This window comes from Neoarius graeffei, chromosome 20, assembly GCF_027579695.1.
Source record: "Neoarius graeffei isolate fNeoGra1 chromosome 20, fNeoGra1.pri, whole genome shotgun sequence".
Classification (NCBI taxonomy): domain Eukaryota; kingdom Metazoa; phylum Chordata; class Actinopteri; order Siluriformes; family Ariidae; genus Neoarius; species Neoarius graeffei.
The window spans coordinates 53,382,456-53,406,077 of NC_083588.1; the positions used below are offsets into that span (position 1 = coordinate 53,382,456).

The following is a 23,622-nucleotide window of genomic DNA, read 5'->3' on the forward strand; positions in this document are numbered from 1 at the left end:
CCCAGCTGACTACGGGCGAAAGGCGGGGTACACCCTGGACAAGTCGCCAGGTCATCACAGGGCTGACACATAGACACAGACAACCATTCACACTCACATTCACACCTACGGTCAATTTAGAGTCACCAGTTAACCTAACCTGCATGTCTTTGGGCTGTGGGGGAAACCGGAGCACCCGGAGGAAACCCACACGGACACGGGGAGAACATGCAAACTCCACACAGAAAGGCCCTCACCGGCCACGGGGCTCGAACGGGGGCCTTCTTGCTGTGAGGTGACAGCGCTAACCACTACACCACCGTGCTGCCAAATATATATAGGTTCATGAAATTTTCAAATGATTGCATTCTGTTTTTATTTATATTTTATCCAGCGTCCCAACTTTTTGGGAATTGGGGTTGTAGTTGAATGGCTGGTTCATGCCAGTCTTGATATCTTTTCTGACTGAAGCACATTTAAAAGCAGGTTGTCTAAATGTGCGAGTCAATGTGCATCTTTCAAACCCAATTTGGTACCAAACTGCACGAATTGTACCACCTCTTAGCACAGACACAAGACCAATACTATATTTCCGTCTTAATGCAAAGACTTAAAAATCTTATCCATCAAGAGTACAGTCACCACACTTGTATATTATCTTTCAAACAACTATTAAATGCAGCTGACTGAATGATCTTATCCGTAACAAATAAGAACAAGCAGCTGAGTGGTGGCTACAAAAAGTGAATCAGACAGCTGAGCAGATGTGTCGTGATCATTAATATAATCATGTCTAACAAAGGCGAGATGAGGAATTAACCAGTATTAACGTTATCCCCATGCATGACAAGACAGGAAATACATTTGTATTTCTTGTGTGTATTTCTTTCTTTCACTAAAATCTCAAACTAAAATCGAGTCGCACATCACTACTAAAGTGGCACTGCTCTGAGCCGCCTGCACATATTCTGTTTTTAAAGGGAGTGAGAAAAGCTGATTTGATACAAAAACACCTTGTGATAACGTGTCACATCTAACCTGTCTTGTTACCCTTCCACATGTGCTTGTGTTCCAGGAAAATGGGATCCAATCTGTTCAATGAAAAATCACTCATCTACAAAATACAAATCTGTAATAAAAACATGTCTTGTGTGTGAACAGAACGTTTTCCCGAAGCCCACTCTCCCTGAATACAAGGTTGCGTCAGTCCAGAAATCCCGCTTCATCCTGCTCCATTACAGTGTCTGCAAAGCATTGTGGGACTGGTTAATCCTCCTAGCGACGTTCTACGTAGCCGTCACCGTCCCTTACAACGTATGCTTCTCCGCCCCTGATGACAGTAACCACGAAGACCCGGAATGTGACTCCTCCTACCGAAGCACGATCGTCAGCGACATAGCAGTGGAGATGCTCTTCATCCTCGGTGAGTGGTGTTTGTGTGTTTGGAGGGTGGGAGGGAAGGGGTCACCTGACATGTATTACCATGGCAACATCCCATGGAAAATCTTAACCAGGCACACGTAGCAATTAGTGTCCACCCAAACTTCTCCTCTGGTCTGGTTTTACCCACACACTCGTTCCTGTAATCGCTTTCAGGCTTGCGTTACACTTATTAAAAGTGCGATATCAGAGCTGCGTTGTGCTTAAACGTGTAAATGAGGTGAAGAAAAGGCGATGATTTTATTTCTAAGCACTTCCCCTCAAATTCACCACACACAGGAAACCCAGATAAATGCCTTAATAAGCTCTGGACAAAGAAAGACGAAATAAGCTGAAGATATTGAGGGCAAAGACTACAGGGATTTCTGTCTCACTGGATTTTACTTGATCTAATTGTTCTCTCTCTCTCTCTCTCTCTCTCTCTCTCTCTCTCTGAGTCCTGATAAGCCCAAAAATGAATATTTGCACTGACATCACTAATCTTTGATTTAATAACCTCATTTGGTGATGGTAGATGATACATGCCAAAATCTTGAAATAGAGTGGCACCTACCGGGCTTGTAGTACTCGAGTCCGACTCGTGCCCTAATTTTAAGGACTCGTGACTCGACTTCAGGGGCGATTTCTCAGAGACAACAAGGGAAGCCGAGCTTCCCCTAAAATTCTCTCCCCAAACTGCGGCGTCTACGACGTTAAATTCTCATTTAAAACAATAACTTGCATAACATAATATATGCCCATGATTGTATTTACGTTCATAACTATCCTGTAACTTATTTGAGTGATGTCTGACGAACTTGCAGTTCGCTATGAGAATCACCTTTGCTGCCAGGCTGTAACCAGTGTTGCCAGATACTGCTGACGTTTTCCAGCCAAAATATGTTCAAAACCCTCCAAAATGCACTTAAAACCTCCCAATCTGGCAACACTGGCTGTAACCTTTCTTATTTCAATGGGCTCTATGGCTGGCAGCCGGGTATCCGTTGCAGTCTATGAGACGGCTCTGAACAGCCAATTTCGGCTAGTTGTTATTGGTTAAAATCGACAAAATCGTCACTTCCAGGGAAGCCGGGCTTCTCTGGGACTAAACGAGACAGTGGGAGGGACAAGAAGCCGGGCTGATGAAGGATTATTGGAGGTAGTGTTTGAAAGACATGAGGAGGGCGGGCTCTGTACTTCGGCGTCGGCGAGGAACACGGAAGCATGATCAGTCCCTAGCGGATGTCGATAAAGTGTAGTCGTGTGCCAAAGTGCTGTCCAAATTTCTTTTCATATAAACGTTTCTTCTCATTGATGTCTCTGTACAATACTCTGTAAATAAATGTAAATATTACTCGTTATGCTCCGTTAACTTTCATCCATTCTATCAGTTTGATCATTCGTGATTTTTTTTTTTTTAAATTCGTGAATTCACTCGTTTATTTAATTTGTAGTTCAAGGTTGTAGGCTAGCTTGAGCCTTATTGGGATCTGCAGTGCTAGCTGCTAACAGCTGGTATCTATCTGCTAGTCTTGCTCTGCTGGCCATTGAGAAGAAATTGGTGAAGTCTCTGGAAAGCACAACCAGCTGGTATGACAGGGTCACAGACCATTTTCTGGAAAAGGAGCGGCGGGCAGAATTTGTGTATAAATAGTGTGCATCATATAATGTTCATGAATCTGAAGTGTGTATATTGTTCAGTAATGTTAAGAGAATGGTGGGCTCTGTGTTATAGGTTATACCTGGGTATAATATTCAAGGTTCTGTGTGTTGCATAGCCTACCTGGTGATGAATTTCCAGACTGTGTTGCAGAAGATGTTCAAGGATGTGTTGCACAGCTGGGTGTTGTGTTAAAGACTCTGTGTTGCATATCAGGGTATGATGTTCAAGGCTCTTCGTTGAATAGCCAGTGATTTTTGGATGTTTGATATTTTTGATTAAGGATATGAGGCACTAGCCTGGCAAGCCAGACTATAACATGAAATGTACAAGCAAAAATACTTTCTGCCACTAGGTAGGGTTGTCTAGTTCACTATGCTAATGGGGCACACCTTTCTATGCTTTGATATCCGGCCTACAGGTTTTACGATGAATGCGTAAAATGGGCTTCCCCTGTTTTAAAAACCAGCAGCCACCACTGCTCGACTTGGACTTGAGCACCGATGACTCGGACTCGGACTCGTGCATTAACTGTATTAGGACTCGAAAAATGGAGACGAGGACTCGGATTTTTTATTAATTTTTTGTAACGCGCCATAATAATTTGGCATAAGATATTTAGATCTACATTAATTTTTGTGCTAATTTCGTGTCAACGTGTCACACCTGTGCGCTTTGGCGTGTGCATCAGATAGACACTCTGCGGACAGCGCACGCGCCAAGCGGACTCTCTTGCGCGCGCCATAAACAACTCACAACTGCACAGGATTAAGGCGCAAACAGCGCGCCTATATAAAAACTGTGAAAACACACTTACTTTGCGAAGTCTTGAGTTGTGTTGCTGACACACTACCTTGTTATAAAAACATGGAATATCGAGGATATTATGGAATACATAAAAACATCTCACATCCTTTTCATGAAACCTCTTCAGTCTGCATTAGACTTAAAAATTGTTGGAGTGTCCCTTTAATTAATTCCAGTTTTGGCCTGCTTTCATGGACAGAGTGAATTGTATTTATTCAACACTGTACTCTAAAGGCTGTTTATAGATGTGTAATAACCATGTCATGCCTCTTCCACGGTAGATATCATCTTGAATTTCCGCACTACTTATGTGGGGCCGGCCGGTCAGGTGGTGTATGATGCTCGCTCTATCTGTCTTCATTATTCTGCCACCTGGTTCATCCTGGACCTCATTGCTGCCCTGCCCTTTGACCTGCTCTATGCTTTCAACATCTCAGTGGTGAGTTGGTGTAAATTTGTACATCGCAACACAGTTTAATTACAAACTGCACCATTGAAATTGAGATTCAGATTAAAACTGGGATTTAGGTATATTGCTCATTGTTACCGATGTTAAATTGAGTCACAATGATTATAGTAAGGTCTAAATAAAGTTAAAATTTTGTATAGCAGTTGTAGGGACTGAGTTCATAAGTGATGAAAGGCCATATGTGCTGGGAATATATATATATATATATATATATATATATATATATATATATATATATATATATATATTAGTGCTTTCAAGCGATTAAAATATTTAATCGCGATTAATGTCGTGACTGTCATAGTTAACTCGCGATTAATCGCAATTTAATAGCACATTTTTGTCACAGGGCGGCACGGTGGTGTAGTGGTTAGCGCTGTCGCCTCACAGCAAGAAGGTCCTGGGTTCGAGCCCCGGGGCCGGCGAGGGCCTTTCTGTGTGGAGTTTGCATGTTCTCCCCGTGTCCGCGTGGGTTTCCTCCGGGTGCTCCGGTTTCCCCCACAGTCCAAAGACATGCAGGTTAGGTTAACTGGTGACTCTAAATTGACCGTAGGTGTGAATGTGAGTGTGAATGGTTGTCTGTGTCTATGTGTCAGCCCTGTGATGACCTGGCGACTTGTCCAGGGTGTACCCCGCCATTCACCCGTAGTCAGCTGGGATGGGCTCCAGCTTGCCTGCGACCCTGTAGAAGGATAAAGCGGCTAGAGATAATGAGATGAGATGAGATGAGATTTTTGTCACATGAAAAACCATTGCAATTCTCTTATCAGCATAAAAAAGTGAATGGGCTTGCTCACCGTTCGAACTACGGGGGTACTCGGGGGATCCGAGATCCCCTGAAACAGACATGAGATCCCTTGAAAACATGATTTGGGAAATGTTGGGGGGTCTCTAAAATATTGTCAAAATTATGTTTATTGACATAGCAATCGTGTGTAACGGGAAGCATTTGCATATCCGAAGTGAGCGCGTGATGGAGAGCCGCGCTCTGAGACAAGCGCAAGCACCCCCCCCAAGGGAATAAAGGGACCCCCCGAAAATATCGGCATAGTTCGAACACTGGTTGTACCAGTGTTTGTTTGTTTTTTATTGCAGAGCATAACACGTCTTGTCACAGCCAATGCAAAGTGGGGCTAGAGCCGCCGATGGGAAAACGAAATCTAAGCCAAGCACCGTGGCTCTTCGGGGGAGGGCAGAGGACTCTGGCTGTGCGGGGCGTGGCATCATGTCACAGAGCGTTAATCTCGCGATAAAAAAATTATCGCCGTTAAAATTGAGTCAAGTTAACGCGTTAATAACGCGACATTTTTGACAGCACTTATATATATATATATATATATATACATATATATATATATATATATATATATAGGCTAATGATGATACAAATGTTTATAGCTACTACACTCACCGGCCACTTTATTAGGAACACCCATACACCTTCTGTGTTATGCACTTATCTAATCAGCCGATCCCTCAACAGCAGCACAATGCATAAAATCATGCAGATACAAATCAAGAGCTTCTGTTCATGTTCACGTCAAGCATCAGAATGGGAAAAATTGTGATCTCAAAGTGTGCCTTTCTTTCACTGTGGCATGGGTGTTGGTTTGAGCCAGATGGACTGGTTTGAGTCTTTCAGAACCTGCTGATCTCCTGCGGTTTTCACACACAACAGTCTCTAGAGTTTACACAGACAGAATGGTGCGAAAAACAAAGAACACTGAGTTGAGTGAGCGACAGTTCTGCGTGTGGAAACAAACGCCTTGTTGATAAGAGACGTCAGATGAAAATGGACAGGCCTGAGTTTCCCAAAAGCGTCGCAGCACAAAGACCATCGTTAAATGGTCAAGCGAGCAGCACAATGAACGCTCTCTCTTCTAGTTAAGATGCTCTTAGTATTGAGAGGCTTTTGGGAAACCCACCCCAGATTGGTTGGAGCTGCCAGGAAGGATATAGTAACTCATATAATCACTCTTTACAACCGTGGTGAGCAGAAAAGCATCTCAGCATGCAACAGCCTCTCTGAAGACCACACTGGGTTCCACTCCTGCAGCCAAGAACAGGAATCTTAGAATCAAGAACAGGTTCCTATTAAAGTGTCCGGTGAGTGTATGGTGTAAATTTGTGGTTGTTGTCATAATTCACTGTGATTGTAACTCATCTCAGTGTTTGGAAAAAGTAATGATATGAAAACTTTGTTCAATTTCTCATCATGTAGTTATGAAATTATGCCTCTGAGTGGGAAGTATTGTCCTTATTCCTTTTGACCTTTTGTATTCTCTGCTTCAGGCACTCACTTTAAAAATTCGTTGTTGTTTTTTTTTTTCACTTATTCTCCTGGACATTAAGAAATGTAGAAAGAGGAGAAGTAATATCTTTTTTTTCTAACATGAGTGTGTAACGTCTCGTCTCATCTCATTATCTCTAGCCGCTTTATCCTGTTCTACAGGGTCGCAGGCAAGCTGGACCCTATCCCAGCTGACTACGGGCGAAAGGCGGGGTACACCCTGGACAAGTCGCCAGGTCATCACAGGGCTGACACATAGACACAGACAACCATTCACACTCACATTCACACCTACGGTCAATTTAGAGTCACCAGTTAACCTAACCTGCATGTCTTTGGACTGTGGGGGAAACCGGAGCACCCGGAGGAAACCCACGCGGACAACATGCAAACCCCGCACAGAAAGGCCCTCGCTGGCCACGGGGCTCGAACCTGGACCTTCTTGCTGTGAGGCGACAGCGCTAACCACTACACCACCATGCCGCCCAGTGTGTGTAACGTGTTCTCACTATTGCAAATCTATACAAATTTGTACCAACCAACTTGTATGAAAAATGACCTTTGCTAAAGGTAAAGCTGAAGCGCCAGGTTAGCGACCACGCCTTTCCTTTTGATCTCATTCACATGATATAACTGCGAGCATTGCGTGAGTTTGGGGTGGGGTTGTATGTGCGCGTGCAGCACCGAGGAATCATGCCTGCTGATGGTGTGTTGCAGACTTCCTTAGTGCACCTGCTGAAGACGGTGCGTCTGCTGCGTTTGCTGCGTCTGCTGCAGAAGGTGGACCGTTACTCGCAGTACAGCGCCGTGGTGCTCACGCTCCTCATGTCCGTCTTCGCTCTGCTCGCACACTGGCTCGCGTGTGTCTGGTACGTCATCGGGCGCAAAGAGCTGACCAGCAATGACCCGGTTACATGGGACATCGGTAAGCAAGAGTGTGTGACTGCATGGTTGGGGCTACACACGTCGAACTAAGGGGTTTACAAATTATAAACACAACAGCGTGTCAGAAAACACAAGAACAAACTGAAAAGCACAACAGCAAATTCATAATCATGACCACAAAACCAAAAACACAGCAATAAAACCCAATACCAACTGCCAGAAGGAACGTCATGTTCAATAATAAACCTCAACCTCCACTTGGTGTTACAGTGCTGGTTTTGGTTTTGTTGGGTTTTTGGTTGTTTGTTTTTTTAGGTTTTGGGGTTGACTTTTGTATTTTTGATTTTGTGTGATATTTTTGTTTTTGTTGTGTTTTTTTTTTGTTATGTTTTGGGTTTTGTTGTTTTTATTTTTGTAGTGTTTTTGCTTTGTTGTCATGTTTTTGTTTTTTGTTTTTGTAATGTTTTTGTTTTGGTGTCATGTTTTTGGCTTTTGTTGTTTTTTTATTTTTGTAGTGTTTTTGTTTTGTCATGTTTTTAGTTTTTATTGCTGTGATGTTTTTATTGTGCTTTTGTTTTTCTTGTCATGTTTTTGTATTGTTTTTGTTTTGTTGTCATTTTTTGTTTTTGTTTTTTATTGTTTTTATTGTGTTTTTGTTTTTGGTGTAATGTTTTTTGGTTTTTATTGTTGTGTTGTTTTTTGTTGTGTTCTTGTATTTATTTTCACGTTTTTGGTTTTTGTTGTTTTTGTTTTGTTGTCAGGTTTTTGGCTTTTATTGTTATGTTGTTTTTATTATGCTCTTATTTTTGTAGCGTTTTGGTTTGGTGTCATGTTTTTGGTTTTTATTGTTGTTTTTCTTTTTGTTGTGTTTTTGGTGTCATATTTTTTGTCATGTTTTTGTTGTTGGGTTTTTGATTTTGTGTCATGCTTTTGGGTTTTTTGGGTTTTTAGTTCTGTTGTCATGTTTTTAGTTTTTAGTTTTGTGTTTTCGTTTTTACTGTGTTTTTCTTGTCATGTTTTTGTTGGGTTTTTGGTTTTATTTTTGTATTTTTGATTTTGTCATGCATTTGGTTTTGTCATGTTTTTGGTTCTGCTGTTATATTTTGCCATCCAAACTGTAATTGTACATCTTAAATTTATAAAGTACGAATGAACCATCTCTGCTGGTGGAACAGATTTAGTGCCAAATTTAATTATGTCAAACTGGATAATAAACAACCATGAGGTTAATGGATTCATTCATTATATCATCTGCAAATGATGTATTTTTGACCTTCTCAGTCGCATCACACGAACAGTCTGCTCATCTCGGTGATCTTTCCAATCTTACATGCCATCTGTTCTGTCACTATCACTGATCACACCAATATTACATTTGTCCATGTCTCCAATTTTGGCCTGAGCTTCTACAAGCTGGGAAAAGATTCTGCATAGAAATTATCATTTTCATCTGACAGATCTCAATACATATTTAAGATTTAAAAAAAAAGCCTGGAGAACAAACTCTGTCATCAAAATGTGACTGAAAACAAAGTTATACACCAGTGTCCAATTTCACCCACATCCCATCTAGAACCACATTTATTCATTAAAAACATTTCTAAACTAGGACAGGACTGCATGGGCAACAAGTAAAGTACAGCTTTTATATAGTTCATACGGTACAGAATCATGTCAAACTCTTATCAACTGAAATCATCATCAGATGAGAATCTACGTATATCATAAATCAATATAGTATTGTCAATATGCAGATGTGCCATTCTCAGGAAATGTGACGAATAACGGTAAAGACATGTAAAAAAATTTTGTATACACTAATTTTAGTTACAATTCCTGTAAATATATTTAATAAACAAAAAAGCAGGCGGCACGGTGGTGTAGTGGTTAGCGCTGTCGCCTCACAGCAAGAAGGTCCTGGGTTCGAGCCCCGGGGCCGGCGAGGGCCTTTCTGTGCGGAGTTTGCATGTTCTCCCCGTGTCCGCGTGGGTTTCCTCCGGGTGCTCCGGTTTCCCCCACAGTCCAAAGACATGCAGGTTAGGTTAACTGGTGACTCTAAATTGACCGTAGGTGTGAATGTGAGTGTGAATGGTTGTCTGTGTCTATGTGTCAGCCCTGTGATGACCTGGCGACTTGTCCAGGGTGTACCCCGCCTTTCGCCCGTAGTCAGCTGGGATAGGCTCCAGCTTGCCTGCGACCCTGTAGAAGGATAAAGCGGCTAGAGATAATGAATGAATGAATGAAACAAAAAAGCATATTTCATGAATTCACAAAGCAAGAGATATCATTATTATGAAAAAATATGTCCACTTGTCTTTACCGTTACCCATAATGTCTTTACTGTTAACCTAAAGAGCAACAGTAAAGACAACACTGAGTAACGGTAAAGACATCTCATGGCAATTTTGGGTCGCCGAGTGCAGACAAAAGGATAAATAAATTATGTGTTCATTATCCCATCTTAACTTGCTACTTGGCTAACTAAACTTTTTCAACATGCAGCATCATTATCTTTATCATTCGGGGTAATGGTAAAGACAGTTAATTTCCCTGACATCTTGAAATTTCATATTTACCGGATCAGTGTCCTGGATTTCAACATTCATGCAGCAGTGATGTTTTTTTTTTTTTCCAAAATGGCTGCTCAACATCTTGGCCCTTCCTCATGTAGCTGCACTGCCCTCTATTATCAAAGCCCTGAGTTACAGCATGATTTTACCATTTGGGTAACGGTAAAGACATCAAGGAAGTATACGTTCTTGCACATATATTTAAGGCTATACACCAAAAACCGTTGAAGCAAAGATCATGATATTTTTTACAATAAAAAGTAAAGGTATAGAGGTAATATTTCAGAAAGAAAAGTGAAAATAATTTTAAAAACAAAGGAATTATTTTCATTCAAATCTCACTAATCCTCATCTAGACACATGGTGGTATATTTAGGCTAAATAAATTTTTTGCAAATACATACAAAGTGTGTTCTTTATGCCTTGGGCCCTTTAGTTTATTGCTGTTATTAATACAAGATGTTCTGAACAAAACTTATCTGGTGATTTTGTCTTTATAAGCTTTAATTTTAAAGAAAAGTATTGGGGTCCAAACGGACCCCACATGGTAAGATTAAGGTGTAAAATAGCATGGTAGGATGAGGGTTAAATTCCCTAGTCAACTATTCAAAATATCCAATCCTTGCAAAGAAACACATTCAGTTAATAACATTGGTAAATTTTCTCAGTGCTCTGTATTACAATGTATTTAATATAATCCAAGCAATATAATGTTATCTGAACAAGTATGCAGTTTACAGACTCTAAAACTATAAGATATGAGCCACCTGTTCTGGTATCAAAGGTCACCTATTGTGCTGTGTTGATATTGATAAGGCTGGCTGTTGACTGGTACACAATAGCTGGTCATTGATTGCTAATGTTACATAGTCTTAGATTAAAATCTCATCTCATCTCATTATCTCTAGCCGCTTTATCCTTCTACAGGGTCGCAGGCAAGCTGGAGCCTATCCCAGCTGACTACGGGCGAAAGGCGGGGTACACCCTGGACAAGTCACCAGGTCATCACAGGGCTGACACATAGACACAGACAACCATTCATACTCACATTCACACCTACCGTCAATTTAGAGTCACCAGTTAACCTAACCTGCATGTCTTTGGACTGTGGGGGAAACCGGACCACCCGGAGGAAACCCACACGGACACGGGGAGAACATGCAAACTCCGCACAGAAAGGCCCTCGCCAGCCACGGGGCTTGAACCCAGACCTTCTTGCTGTGAGGCGACAGTGCTAACCACTACACCACCGTGCCGCCTAGATTAAAATCAATTTACAAATAATTAATACTGAGCAGGCGGCACAGTGGTGTAGTGGTTAGCGCTGTCGCCTCACAGCAAGAAGGTCCTGGGTTCGAGCCCCGGGGCCGGCGAGGGCCTTTCTGTGTGGAGTTTGCATGTTCTCCCCGTGTCCGCGTGGGTTTCCTCCGGGTGCTCCGGTTTCCCCCACAGTCCAAAGACATGCAGGTTAGGTTAACTGGTGACTCTAAATTGACCGTAGGTGTGAATGGTTGTCTGTGTCTATGTGTCAGCCCTGTGATGACCTGGCGACTTGTCCAGGGTGTACCCCGCCTTTCGCCCGTAGTCAGCTGGGATAGGCTCCAGCTTGCCTGCGACCCAGTAGAAGGATAAAGCGGCTAGAGATGATGAGATGAGATAATACTGAGCATTAATTGAAATTTTATTTAAAATTGAGGAAGAAACATGTCTCCTAACCTACTTGAGCCTTATTGAAGCATTTATTAACCCTCAAATATCAGTAATATGAAAATATATCAAAAATTCGAATTTGGTGAAAATTGATTTTTTAAACCCCTGTAGTTTAAAAATACTTGAGAGACACAGAACAAAAATTTGGAAATATAAAATATGGGTCTTGGGGATTACTGAAAAAATTTACAAGTTCCTAACTGCTATCCCACATTGGATTTCTTGCTACTGAAAATGGTATGTTTTAGAAATCGGCGAATTTCAAAACCCTATTACAGACAAACTAGGAATAGTGGAGACTTGGTAAAACTGAAATTGGTAGATATTTCTGTGTAGATTTGAATAACATTCTTAGTTTAAGCATTACTGCCACAGGCAAGCTTCCAGAATGAGTTAAAAATGCAAATTTGTCTTTTTAATTTCCTTGTTAAAATCACCATCTAATATACAGTGACCATTGAAATTCTAAGTTGAAGCTTGTAGTACAAGACATTGAGTCTCTCTGTGCAAAATTTTAGGTTTCTATCTTGCATAATAAAGATTATATTGCACTTTGAAATATGTATGTTTTGAGCAAAATGAAAAAAAATCGAAAAATTCAAATGTCTGTATCTCTGAAACCGTTTGAGATAGGAAGCTCAAATTTTGGGGATTAACTTCTTTTAATAGTATCTCTGAGCCCTCCAAATTTCATTGAAATCTGAGATGGTCTAGCATAAATTTGTCAGATATTTGTTGATTTGGCATGGAATGACCCATATATATATATATATATATATATATATATATATATATATATTTTTTTTTTTTTTTTTTTTTTTTTTTTTTTTTTTTTACTGCCCTGTTAAATTCTTTCTTAAAATAAATGCATAATAGAGGGCCAGAATTTATGGTTTAGAGAAAAAAACAAACTTCATGTTTAAATCTGAATATCACATTTTCTGAGAATGGCCCGGACATTCATTTAACACCAAAGAACAAATCTGATATTGGTCTTGCTCCTCTCTTTGCCATGCCACTGACTACAGAATGACATATAGTAGGGTAATGATTATACACTGTAAAAATGATGACAAGTAATTGTTGATCTCATAAAAGTTTTCAAATTGATCTGACTCAAAAATAAAGCTTGCTTTAGACTCATCTCTCCAGCAAACTTCTCATTCTTGTTGTCTGAACAAATATTTTCAAAACACTATAACAAGCATTTTTGAGTTGCAGTCGGTTTTGTTAGCCCCTTGAGGGAAACCCTGTGCATCTCCTAATTCGAGATGTATGAGCAGGAGGTTGTTCTGCATTTTATGGGCCGAGGACCTCCTCGAATGAAGTTCATGACAAGCAAGTTGTAGCTTTTTGTCGTGGACAACGTTTGCAATGTTTGTGAAGTGGTTGAGGCCTGTTATCACTACATTCAGTCAACACATTTTTGTATGTTGTACTTGAGGTCAGCATATCAGGTGAAAATTCAAATTCAATCCAAATTGCTTGAAACTGCTCTCATTGAATTCAGAGCTGAATGCAGAACAGCATACTTTTTACAGAATTAAAATATGTTTATGCATTTTTGAGATATTACAAATAAAAGATTGAAAAAAGGGCTTAATTTTTTAGACAACTGCTGTAATATTCTGTATGAGGATCACATGGTCCAAAATGGGCCTCATTAACCAATGAGATCAAATGTTTTTTTCTTAATAACTTTTGTATTTTTCAAGATATTTACATGGAAATTGGCAGGCACATAGATGGTTGGATACTAAATACAAATTTTGAAAAATTAGTAAAAACCAATTATGCAAATTAGCATTTAATTCATATTATCCATCCATCCATTATCTGTAGCCGCTTATCCTGTTCTACAGGGTCACAGGTGAGCTGGAGCCTATCCCAGCTGACTATGGGCGAGAGGCGGGGTACACCCTGGACAAGTCACCAGGTCATCACAGGGCTGACACATAGACATGAACAACCATTCACACCTACGGTCAATTTAGAGCCATCAATTAGCCTAACCTACATGTCTTTAGACTGTGGGGGAAACCAGAGAACCAGGAGGAAACCCACACAGACACGGAGAGAACATGCAAACTCCACACAGAAAGGCCCCTGTTGGCCGCTGGGCTCGAACCCAGAACCTTCTTGCTGTGAGGCGACAGTGCTAACCACTACACCACCGTGCCACCTTAATTCATATTAATAATGCAAATTTGGTAAAAATGTTAAATCGGTACACTTCTTCAAAGTTTCACCAAATGGCTTTATTTGTGCAATATAAAGTTGATCTTACCTCTCATTTATACGTCACAAAGAAGGAAAAATCAATGTTAATTATAAAATGTACATAAATAAGCATTGAATGTCATTCACATCTACCATTCTCTAGCAAAATAAAAAGTAATAAAAGATTATTTCTAATACCCTCTTTGTGCCCTGTAGGCCTTTGTATTTCTCAAAAGTAGGACCTACTTGTGTTTATATGAAAGAATATAAATGATTATTTCGATTAATATTCACAGCTTTCAAGGCTAACCTTGAAAAACTCTGTGAGCCGCATCCAATAAACAATTCACATCAACTGAATTGAAATTGACACTCGTGTTTCCGACTTCCGGTTTTTAAAATCTCATTCCGACCACTAAGATCTCTATTTTCCATCAAAACAACTCTATTCTAAAATAGTTATTTATTTACATGAATCAGTTTGATTTGAAAAAATAAGTAGGTAAAGCTATGAAAACTCACTTCAGAATCTCCCGTGAATCATAACATCAAAACTAGCAGATGGGGGACGTCGTGGCTCAGGTGGATAAGGCACCATACCATAAATCCAGGCACCCGGGTTCGATTCCGCCCTGAGGTCATTTCCCGATCCCTCCCCGTCTCTCTCTCCCACTCATTTCCTGTCTCTACACTGTCCTATCCAATAAAGGTGAAAAAAGCCCAAAAAATATCTTTAAAAAAAAAAACTAGCAGACGGAAAATTTTGCTGAATACTTCATCAGAAACAGTGAGAGCCAGAGAACATCCCTGTAAAAGTTATCTGATTGATATTCACAAGTAATCCAGTTGGAAATTGATCAGGAGAGAGAGAGAGAGAGAGCCTGACCGCTTTCCCGTTACTCAAAAAGAAAAGCACCAGCAGATTCCTGATGTCAGACGAGCAGAGAGTACTGAACAGATCTTAGCAAGATACATTTATTTGGAAAGCAGAGATTATAAGCTTTTTAATGATAGTATTCACGATAGAAAATATTCAAGAGTTAAGCAGTGACAGATTTGGAAACTTAGATGAGTGTCTGCATGCACAATTTTCACACCATGGCCAGCGAGCGTCTGATAAGCTGACTATAGTTATCGGTGTTGTGGGACCGGGCCCTAACAGTCGTCAAAAGTTGAGGAAACCCCAAACTCTCTTGTATCGTGTTGCCTTGATAATTTGCATTTTCTCAACATTTTCATTTTTACAGTGTAAGATTTGGCACAGGTCTGTACCTAATGGAGCACAAAATGGAGAAAAGTCACCTCTATTAATGAAAACATCCAGAATTATGTTCTGCAGTCTTTTTTACCCATGTTTTCTTTGATCTGACTCCTTCCCCTCACTCCCAGGCTGGCTGCAGGAGCTGGGGAAGCGTTTGGAGACTCCTTACACAAATGGCACAGTTGGCGGGCCTTCCATGCGCAGCGCCTACATTGCCTCTCTCTACTTCACCCTTAGCAGTCTGACCAGCGTGGGTTTCGGCAACGTTTGTGCCAACACTGATGCTGAGAAGATCTTCTCCATCTGCACTATGCTCATCGGGGGTGTGTATAGAATCTGAAATGGTTCCTCTGCTTCAAATCGAGTTCAAGCGAACAGCTGTTAGAAAGGCAATCAACAATTTTTGAGCCAGATGTCTGGCTGCGATATGTTGGTTACAATACAATACAATACCACCTCATTCGATATACTGCCTTGCATGAGCAGTGAATGATCTCATTCTGCTTCTCACAGCTCTGATGCACGCCGTGGTGTTTGGCAACGTGACAGCCATCATTCAGCGCATGTACTCACGCCGCTCCCTCTACCACACACGTATGAATGATCTTAAGGACTTCATCCGCGTGCATCGCCTGCCTCAGCACCTAAAGCAGCGCATGCTGGAGTATTTCCAAACCACCTGGTCAGTTACCAATGGGATCAATGCTAATGAGGTGAGACAATCCACACGGAGCCTGGTCTTCATATTTATAACAATGCTCTGATATCATTATACCAGGTGATACTCTGTGACATAAGCTTAGTGCACGGTGTCATGCTAATAAACAGATGACATGACAGCAATCTGGACATATTTCATGACTAACGATGCCAGCCAAAGCAAAGCAGACTGCAAACTGTGCTCTGGGAAAATATCAAGAGGAAGAACTACAGCATCTTTTTACAATAAAACTAACCTGATAAAACATCTCATCTCATTATCTGTTGCCACTTTATCCTGTTCTACAGGGTCGCAGGCAAGCTGGAGCCTATCCCAGCTGACTACGGGCGAAAGGCGGGGTACACCCTGGACAAGTCGCCAGGTCATCACAGGGCTGACACATAGACAAAGACAACCATTCACACTCACATTCACACCTACGGTCAATTTAGAGTCACCAGTTAACCTAACCTGCATGTCTTTGGACTGTGGGGGAAACCGGAGCACCCGGAAGAAACCCACACGGACACGGGGAGAACATGCAAACTCTGCACAGAAAGGCCCTCGCCGGCCACGGGGCTCGAACCCGGACCTTCCTGCTGTGAAACGACAGCGCTAACCACTACACCACCGTGCCGCCCCGATAAAACGTTTTAAGCATAAATGTCAGCAGGAGGATACTACTAGCAGTGTGCAATAGCGGTTATTTAGCACAAACGTCTTTTAGCACAAATCCAAAGTCTTTTAGCGCAACTCTAAGTTCTTTCGCACAAAATCCAAGAACACTTAATCTTTATCATGAATACTTACTGATCATGTTTAAAGATGTTTGATGGATTTTTTTAATGAAAGTTGCCGAGATTTCGATCATAAATGAGCGATTTCCCTGTAAACTAACTACAGCTTCGAGACTTGTCTTGATGATCAAACAACCCTTACATCTGAGCATCATCTCTTCTTCTTCATCCTCTTCTTGCTTCACAATTGCCGTATTATAAACAATTGATTTTAATTTTGGTTGTTTTGTCATTCCTGAATGTTTATATTGCACTTTTATTTAATTGCCACTCATTCTAGGATACTTTAGTGGAAGTTTCTTTCATTTGTTGACATATCACAGTTGTTGGTTACTTCTTCATCGGCAAAACACATGTTGTCAAGCAAGGCAAGAGAAATAATCCCCCGGTTAATTAATTCGGCAAACGCGTACAGTAATTACTGACAGTCAGTTGAATTTGTGATATGATCAGAAGTGACTGACGTTATCTATGGTGCCACAATTCAAGGTTTGTTATGGCTTAACTACAAATATCCAAAGACACCAAAGAATCGGATTTTCAGTCTACGTTTCAGGGATCAACAACTGATCCTTATCATGAAAAGCAGCAGAAATTCCAGCTTCCAGTCCCTAAGCAGTCATAATAAACCCCTTCCGATATCAAGATGAGTATTTTTTTTTAATTATTGTGACCATAATCCAGAGTTGTGCTAAGAGACTTGAGAACTTGTGCTAAAAGACTTTAGATTCCCTTATCAAAAAGAAGTATACTTCAAGTTCATTTTATTAAGTATACTTAAGTAAAGTTAAAGTATATTTCCTTAAGTGTACTTTTGTGTACCAAGTATACTGATATCAATGTACTTCCAGTATACTTGTAAGTAAACTAATCTAATACTTCTTGGGACTAAATTGGCCCACTTTTAGTTTATAAAAAGTATATTTTAAGTCTAAGAGAAGTAAACTTTGAGTATAAAACTAGTATTTTTTATTTTGTACTGCAAATATACCACAAGTAAACTTTTATATTAATAGTTTACTAGTTCTATACTTGTAGTCCGCTCTTTAGTTTACAAAAGCAGACTTCATAGTATACTGGAAATATACTATTGGTTTACTTGTTTTATACTTCTAGTCCACTTTTTAGTTTACTAAAGTATCCTTTGTAGTATACTGGAAATATACTATTGGTTTACTCGTTACACACTTCTAGTCCACTTTTTAGTTTATAAAAGTATACTTTATAGCATATTGGAAATATACTATTAGTTACTGTTTATATACATCTAGTCCACTTTTTAGTTTTGAAGTTTACTGCAATGACCCTTCTAGGTAAGCTATTAGTTTTCTAGCCCTAATCCTTACCTCATGCACACTACCAGTAGACAACTGAAGTGTTCTTACCTTCAGTTACAATGAAGTTATAAAGGTAAGAATTCACAAAATAACAACAGATCCGCAGGATTAAGAACATATTCGTTTTCTTTAAAAATCAAAATTTAAAGCTACATTGTATTAAATGCCAAAGTATAAAAACATGGCAACGACAACTGAAATTGACATCCAAGCTCTAAAGAAAAAGAAATTTTAAAAAATTAATTATCCCACTCGGGAGAAATTAAAAAAAAAACTTATATGGAACCACAGACATACCTAAGAGTCAGCAATGCTGAAGCTCAACTACAGGGCAAGTCCACTTAAACATAAGGCACAAATATTTTAATAATTTATTACACTTTTGTTAAGTATATCTTAATCAAAAGTTTAAGTACAAGCTTAATATACTTCGACTTTTCAATATACTTTTCAATATAAGCCAAGTATACTTATGTATAACTTTATTAAGTATATCTCTGATAAGTAAATAAAAAGTAAACTGAAAGCATACACTCTTATTTTTAGTTTAAAAGAAGTATACTAGAAGCACACTTGAATAAACTTCTTTTTTGTAAGGGTTTGTACTAAAGACTTTAGATTTGTGCTAAAAGACTTTTGTGCTAAATAACTAGATACTTGCAATAGCATTGCTGAAGGTTAAGCAAGAAAAATGTCTAAAGATAAGCCAAGTGAAAATAACAGCTCTTACCCCAGTATATTGTTCTTGACAATCAGCCACTGTTGGTGATTGACAACAAGGGATTCTGACACAATGAAAACAAAATCATATTTCACTTACAGTTGTACAGAAACACATTTTCAAAGTGAAATAAACTCCGCTAGTCTCCACTGCAAGCAATATCAGAGTGGCGTATTGCACTGTAAAAAAGAATAGTTGAGAATACTTGAAATTTCAAGGCAACAGTCTGCATTAATAATTTTATGTTTTGCCAACGATGTGCCCATGATAATCCAAACTATGATAACACTGTTATCTTTATTAAGAATTCTTAATTAAGTCAATTTTCAATTCCTCATTCTGCCAACATAGATTTCTCTTTTTGCTGAACAGTGGCATTCACAGTAGTACAAAAAGGCAATTGAGGTTCTCACAATTTTTTGGGGGGGGGCTTTTTTCACCTTTATTTGGATAGGACAGTGTAAAGACAGGAAATGAGCAGGAGAGAGAGATCAGGAAATGACCTCAGGTCGGAATCAAACCCAGGCCCCCGGATTTATGGTATGGCACCTTATCCACCTGAGCCACAACAACATAAACTTCAACCCCAGAGAGAATCACATTGCCCAGCCCTTGCATTTGGGAGAGGAAACCACGTGTCTTGGTCATTTAGAGCATGCGCTGAATAAACACCTGTGACAATTATGTATTTTCAATTCAGATTATTCACTATTGTATATTTACACATCATTGAGGTGCACCCTATCAGTTTGATGTGGATTTTTCTTGATGTGGATAATTCTAAAAAATAGAATTACGCTTTGTTCAAGTAATTCCATATTCACAATTGAATGGACAAGAAAATATGAATAATTATTAACGAACAGAAAAATCCACATCAAACTGATAGGGTGCACCTCAATGATGTGTAAATATGCAATAGTGAATAATCTGAATTGAAAATACATAATTGCCACAGGTGTTTATTCAGCGCATGCTCTTAATGACCAAGACACGGGGTTTCCTCTCCCAAATGCAAGGGCTGGGCAATGTGGTTCTCTCTCCAGTTGAAGATCATGTTGTCGTGGCTCAGGTGGATAAGGCGCCATACCATAAATCCGGGGACCCGGGTTCGATTCCGACCTGAGGTCATTTCCCGATCCCTCCCCGTCTCTCTCTCCTGCTCATTTCCTGTCTCTACACTGTCCTATCCAAATAAAGGTAAAAAAAAAAAAGCCCCCCCCCCCCAAAATTGTGAGAACCTCAATTGCCTTTTTGTACTACTGTGAATGCCACTGTTCAGCAAAAAGAGAAATCTATGTTGGCAGAATGAGGAATTGAAAATTGACTTAATTAAGAATTCTTAATAAAGATAACAGTGTTATCATAGTTTGGATTATCATGGGCATACATCGTTGGCAAAACATAAAATTCTTAATGCAGACTGTTGCCTTGAAATTTCAAGTATTCTCGACTATTCTTTTTTTACAGTGTGGGAGATCCAGGAGGATTCCCAGTGAGTTGCAGGTTGGCAACGTATGGTAGTCCAGTTCATGTTAGCTTTATAATTTTGAACTAGCTGTTGCAGCATGGGTTTCAGGCAGCTATCCTCTGACACACACACACACACACACCTAGCGTATCCTATTGATCATGCATCATAGTCCTGCCTCCCCATAACAGGAGGCAAATGAGACAACGACAGTGACCATCTGAGATCCCGAATTGGACAAATGTACATGGTTACAGTTAGACCAGGGAACCCTCTTAGCCTTTAATCAATATGGACAGCAAAAAAAGAGAAGGGGGAGTGGAAAAGGTCAGATCAAAGAAGAGAAATTTACAGACCTGCTTGAGACAGCAACAAGCCCAGAATGTAGGGCCCCATCAATTTAGAACCACCAATTAGCCTAACCTGCATGTCTTTGGACTGTGGGGGAAACCGGAGCACCCAGAGGAAACCCACGCAGACACAGGGAGAACATGCAAACTCCACACAGAAAGGCCCTCGTCGGCCGCTGGGCTCGAACCCAGAACCTTCTTGCTGTGAGGCCACTACACCAACCAAAAAGTTAAGTGAGTTTGACTTGCGGCATGCCTTGCCACATGGCCGAAGGTACCATTTTTATGATGGTCTATGGTATGACCCGACTGCAAGTAGAACTCACAATCTCCTGGTTGAGAGGCAGACAAACTTTCACAGTTGCCAAAGGATTAACCTTAGCTATATAACAGGCAAGAAGCTGACGGCTATAGAACTGGAGATCGGCACCACTCAATGTACCTTAAGGGCCTGATTAGTACTTGGTTGGAAGACTGCCTAGAAATCAGGGCTTTGAACCGGTTCAAGGAACGAAAACGAAAACCGGGAACTTTTTCTATTTCACATGGAACAGAAACGAAACCAGAAACTTTATTATTTTTTATGTTCCGGAACAGAAACGCTTATTAAAAATAATGGTAACCGGTTAATACCGGTTTTTATTTCGTTCCTCAAAGTTTCCGTAGCCTACAAATAAAAAAGCCATTCTTCTCCTGCACAAGTTTCTATGACCCGCTGGGGTTCACTTCCTGTGTGACGTTCGCTGACTGAATGGAGAGAGCGGGAAGGTGGACTACTATCACTATTAGCCTACATTTGGCTTAAGCTGAATGAGACAGAGACATAACTTTATAGCCATTTGTTAAACAGCTGACAGGGAACGTAATTAACCGTTCCGGGAACGAAATTTTTTTGTTCTAACCGGTTCGGGAACGTCTATTTAATGGTGGAACCCAAAACCGGAAACGTTAAAATTCCGTTTCTGTTCGGAACGAACCAATAGGAAAAAAATTCTGGTTCAAAGCCCTGCTAGAAATACCAGGTGCTGGTACAGGAAGGACTTTGACTTTTTTTCATTTGCTGTAGCCTTTTAATCAACAAGCCGAAGCCATGGCCTAATGGTTAGAGATGCAGCTTTGGGACCAAATGGTCGCTGGTTTGAGTCCCTGGACCAGCAGGAATGGCTGAAGTGCCCTTGAGCAAGGCACTTAACCCCAGCTGCTCCCCAGGCAGTATGTTGTATGTTGCCATCTGGGTATGTGGTCCGTTACTCTGCATAAGAGTGTCTGCTAAAGACCATTGATGGTATTTTAGCTCGATTAATTTTTTGTGTATATTTATTTGTGTTATAGTAGTTGATGTCTACTGTGCAGTATCTTTGAAAATAAATAATCAAAAGAGTTTAAACTGCAGATGTGTCATTATGGACATCCCCAGTGAGAGCGTGGGCCACTCAAATGACATTTCCTGTCTGAAAATCAGTCTTGCTCTGGCCCTGACTGCAACTCTAATCAATCTAATGTAGCTAGTGAATACACATAATTTAAAATTAACTAGCTAACACTATAAAGAATGAGCCTTGTCGCCTGAGTGCAATAGATACGCATTATATGCACTTTAATGGCTACGATTTCATTCAGGGAAACATGAAGAGTGCTCAATAACATGTTCCATGGCGTCCCTGATTAATTAATACGAGTAAGTTAATCATTTCAGGATCAATATGGGCTTTGTTGTCAACAAGTATCAAAACCATGTCCTCAGAATACAAGCCTATGGAGTTTCAGTCATGTACTGGTAATACATGCCTGTTTCCTTTCTTTTCCTTTCCTTTCCTTTTGAGCATATCTGAATATACGGTATGTTACCACTCAGGCACTCAAAGTAGGTGCCAAGTTGGCACATTCAGTATCTGAAATATCACATGAAATATGGGTCGCAGCTACTTCACCAAGCTAATTACCACTCGACTCGTCTTCACTGAATAGCACCATTGTTAGGCTGTCTCAATGGTTAGCCCACAGTGAAACGACGGTACAGATAATTAGCTAGCACAGGAAAGTAGAGGTGAATGGGAGGGGGGAAGTGGTGACTCTCATTTACACTTTGCAGACACACTAATTTATTCAGTGATGAGGGAGAAAAACAACAAACACACTTCAGACAGCTCACAGGAACTCTTTGTCTCCTGACAACTGTTGCTAGTGTGGTGCCTCACTACTATTAGCATGATTTTAGATCACGTTTAAAGTATACAGTGGTGCTTGAAAATTTGTGAACCTTTTAGAATTTTCTATATTTCTGCATAAATATGACCTAAAACATCATCAGATTTTCACGTAAGTCCTAAAAGTAGATCAAGAGAACCCAGTTAAACAAATGAGACAAAAATATTATACTTGGTCATTTATTTATTGAGGAAAATGATCCAATGTTACATATCTGTGAGTGGCAAAAGTATGTGAACCTTTGCTTTCAGTATCGGGTGTGACCCCCTTGTGCAGCAATAACTGCAACTAAACGTTTCCGGTAACTGTTGATCAGTCCTGCACACCGGCTTGGAGGAATTTTAGCCCATTCCTCCGTACAGAACAGCTTCAACTCTGGGATGTTGGTGGGTTTCCTCACATGAACTGCTCGCTTCAGGTCCTTCCACAACATTTCGATTGGATTAAGGTCAGGACTTTGACTTGGCCATTCCAAAACATTAACTTTATTCTTCTTTAACCATTCTTTGGTAGAACGACTTGTGTGCTTAGGGTCGTTGTCTTGCTGCATGAGCCACCTTCTCTTGAGATTCAGTTCATGGACAGATGTCCTGACATTTTCCTTTAGAATTCGCTGGTATAATTCAGAATTCATTATTCCCTCAATGATGGCAAGCCGTCCTGGCCCAGATGCAGCAAAACAGGCCCAAACCATGATACTACCACCACCATGTTTCACAGACGGGATAAGGTTCTTATGCTGGAATGCAGTGTTTTCCTTTCTCCAAA

General features: G+C 40.3%; 1 protein-coding gene across 1 annotated transcript in view; it reads left to right on the forward strand.

Annotated features, from left to right (window-relative positions):
• The window catches only part of kcnh4a (potassium voltage-gated channel, subfamily H (eag-related), member 4a), a 113,281-nt gene that overhangs the window by 68,570 nt on the left and 21,089 nt on the right, over positions 1–23,622 (forward strand). The window contains exons 5-9 of the mRNA XM_060902426.1: positions 1,141–1,402; positions 4,147–4,304; positions 7,342–7,549; positions 15,399–15,593; positions 15,784–15,983. Coding sequence (XP_060758409.1) covers positions 1,141–1,402; positions 4,147–4,304; positions 7,342–7,549; positions 15,399–15,593; positions 15,784–15,983 — 1,023 coding nt within the window. The remainder of the gene's footprint in view (positions 1–1,140; positions 1,403–4,146; positions 4,305–7,341; positions 7,550–15,398; positions 15,594–15,783; positions 15,984–23,622) is intronic.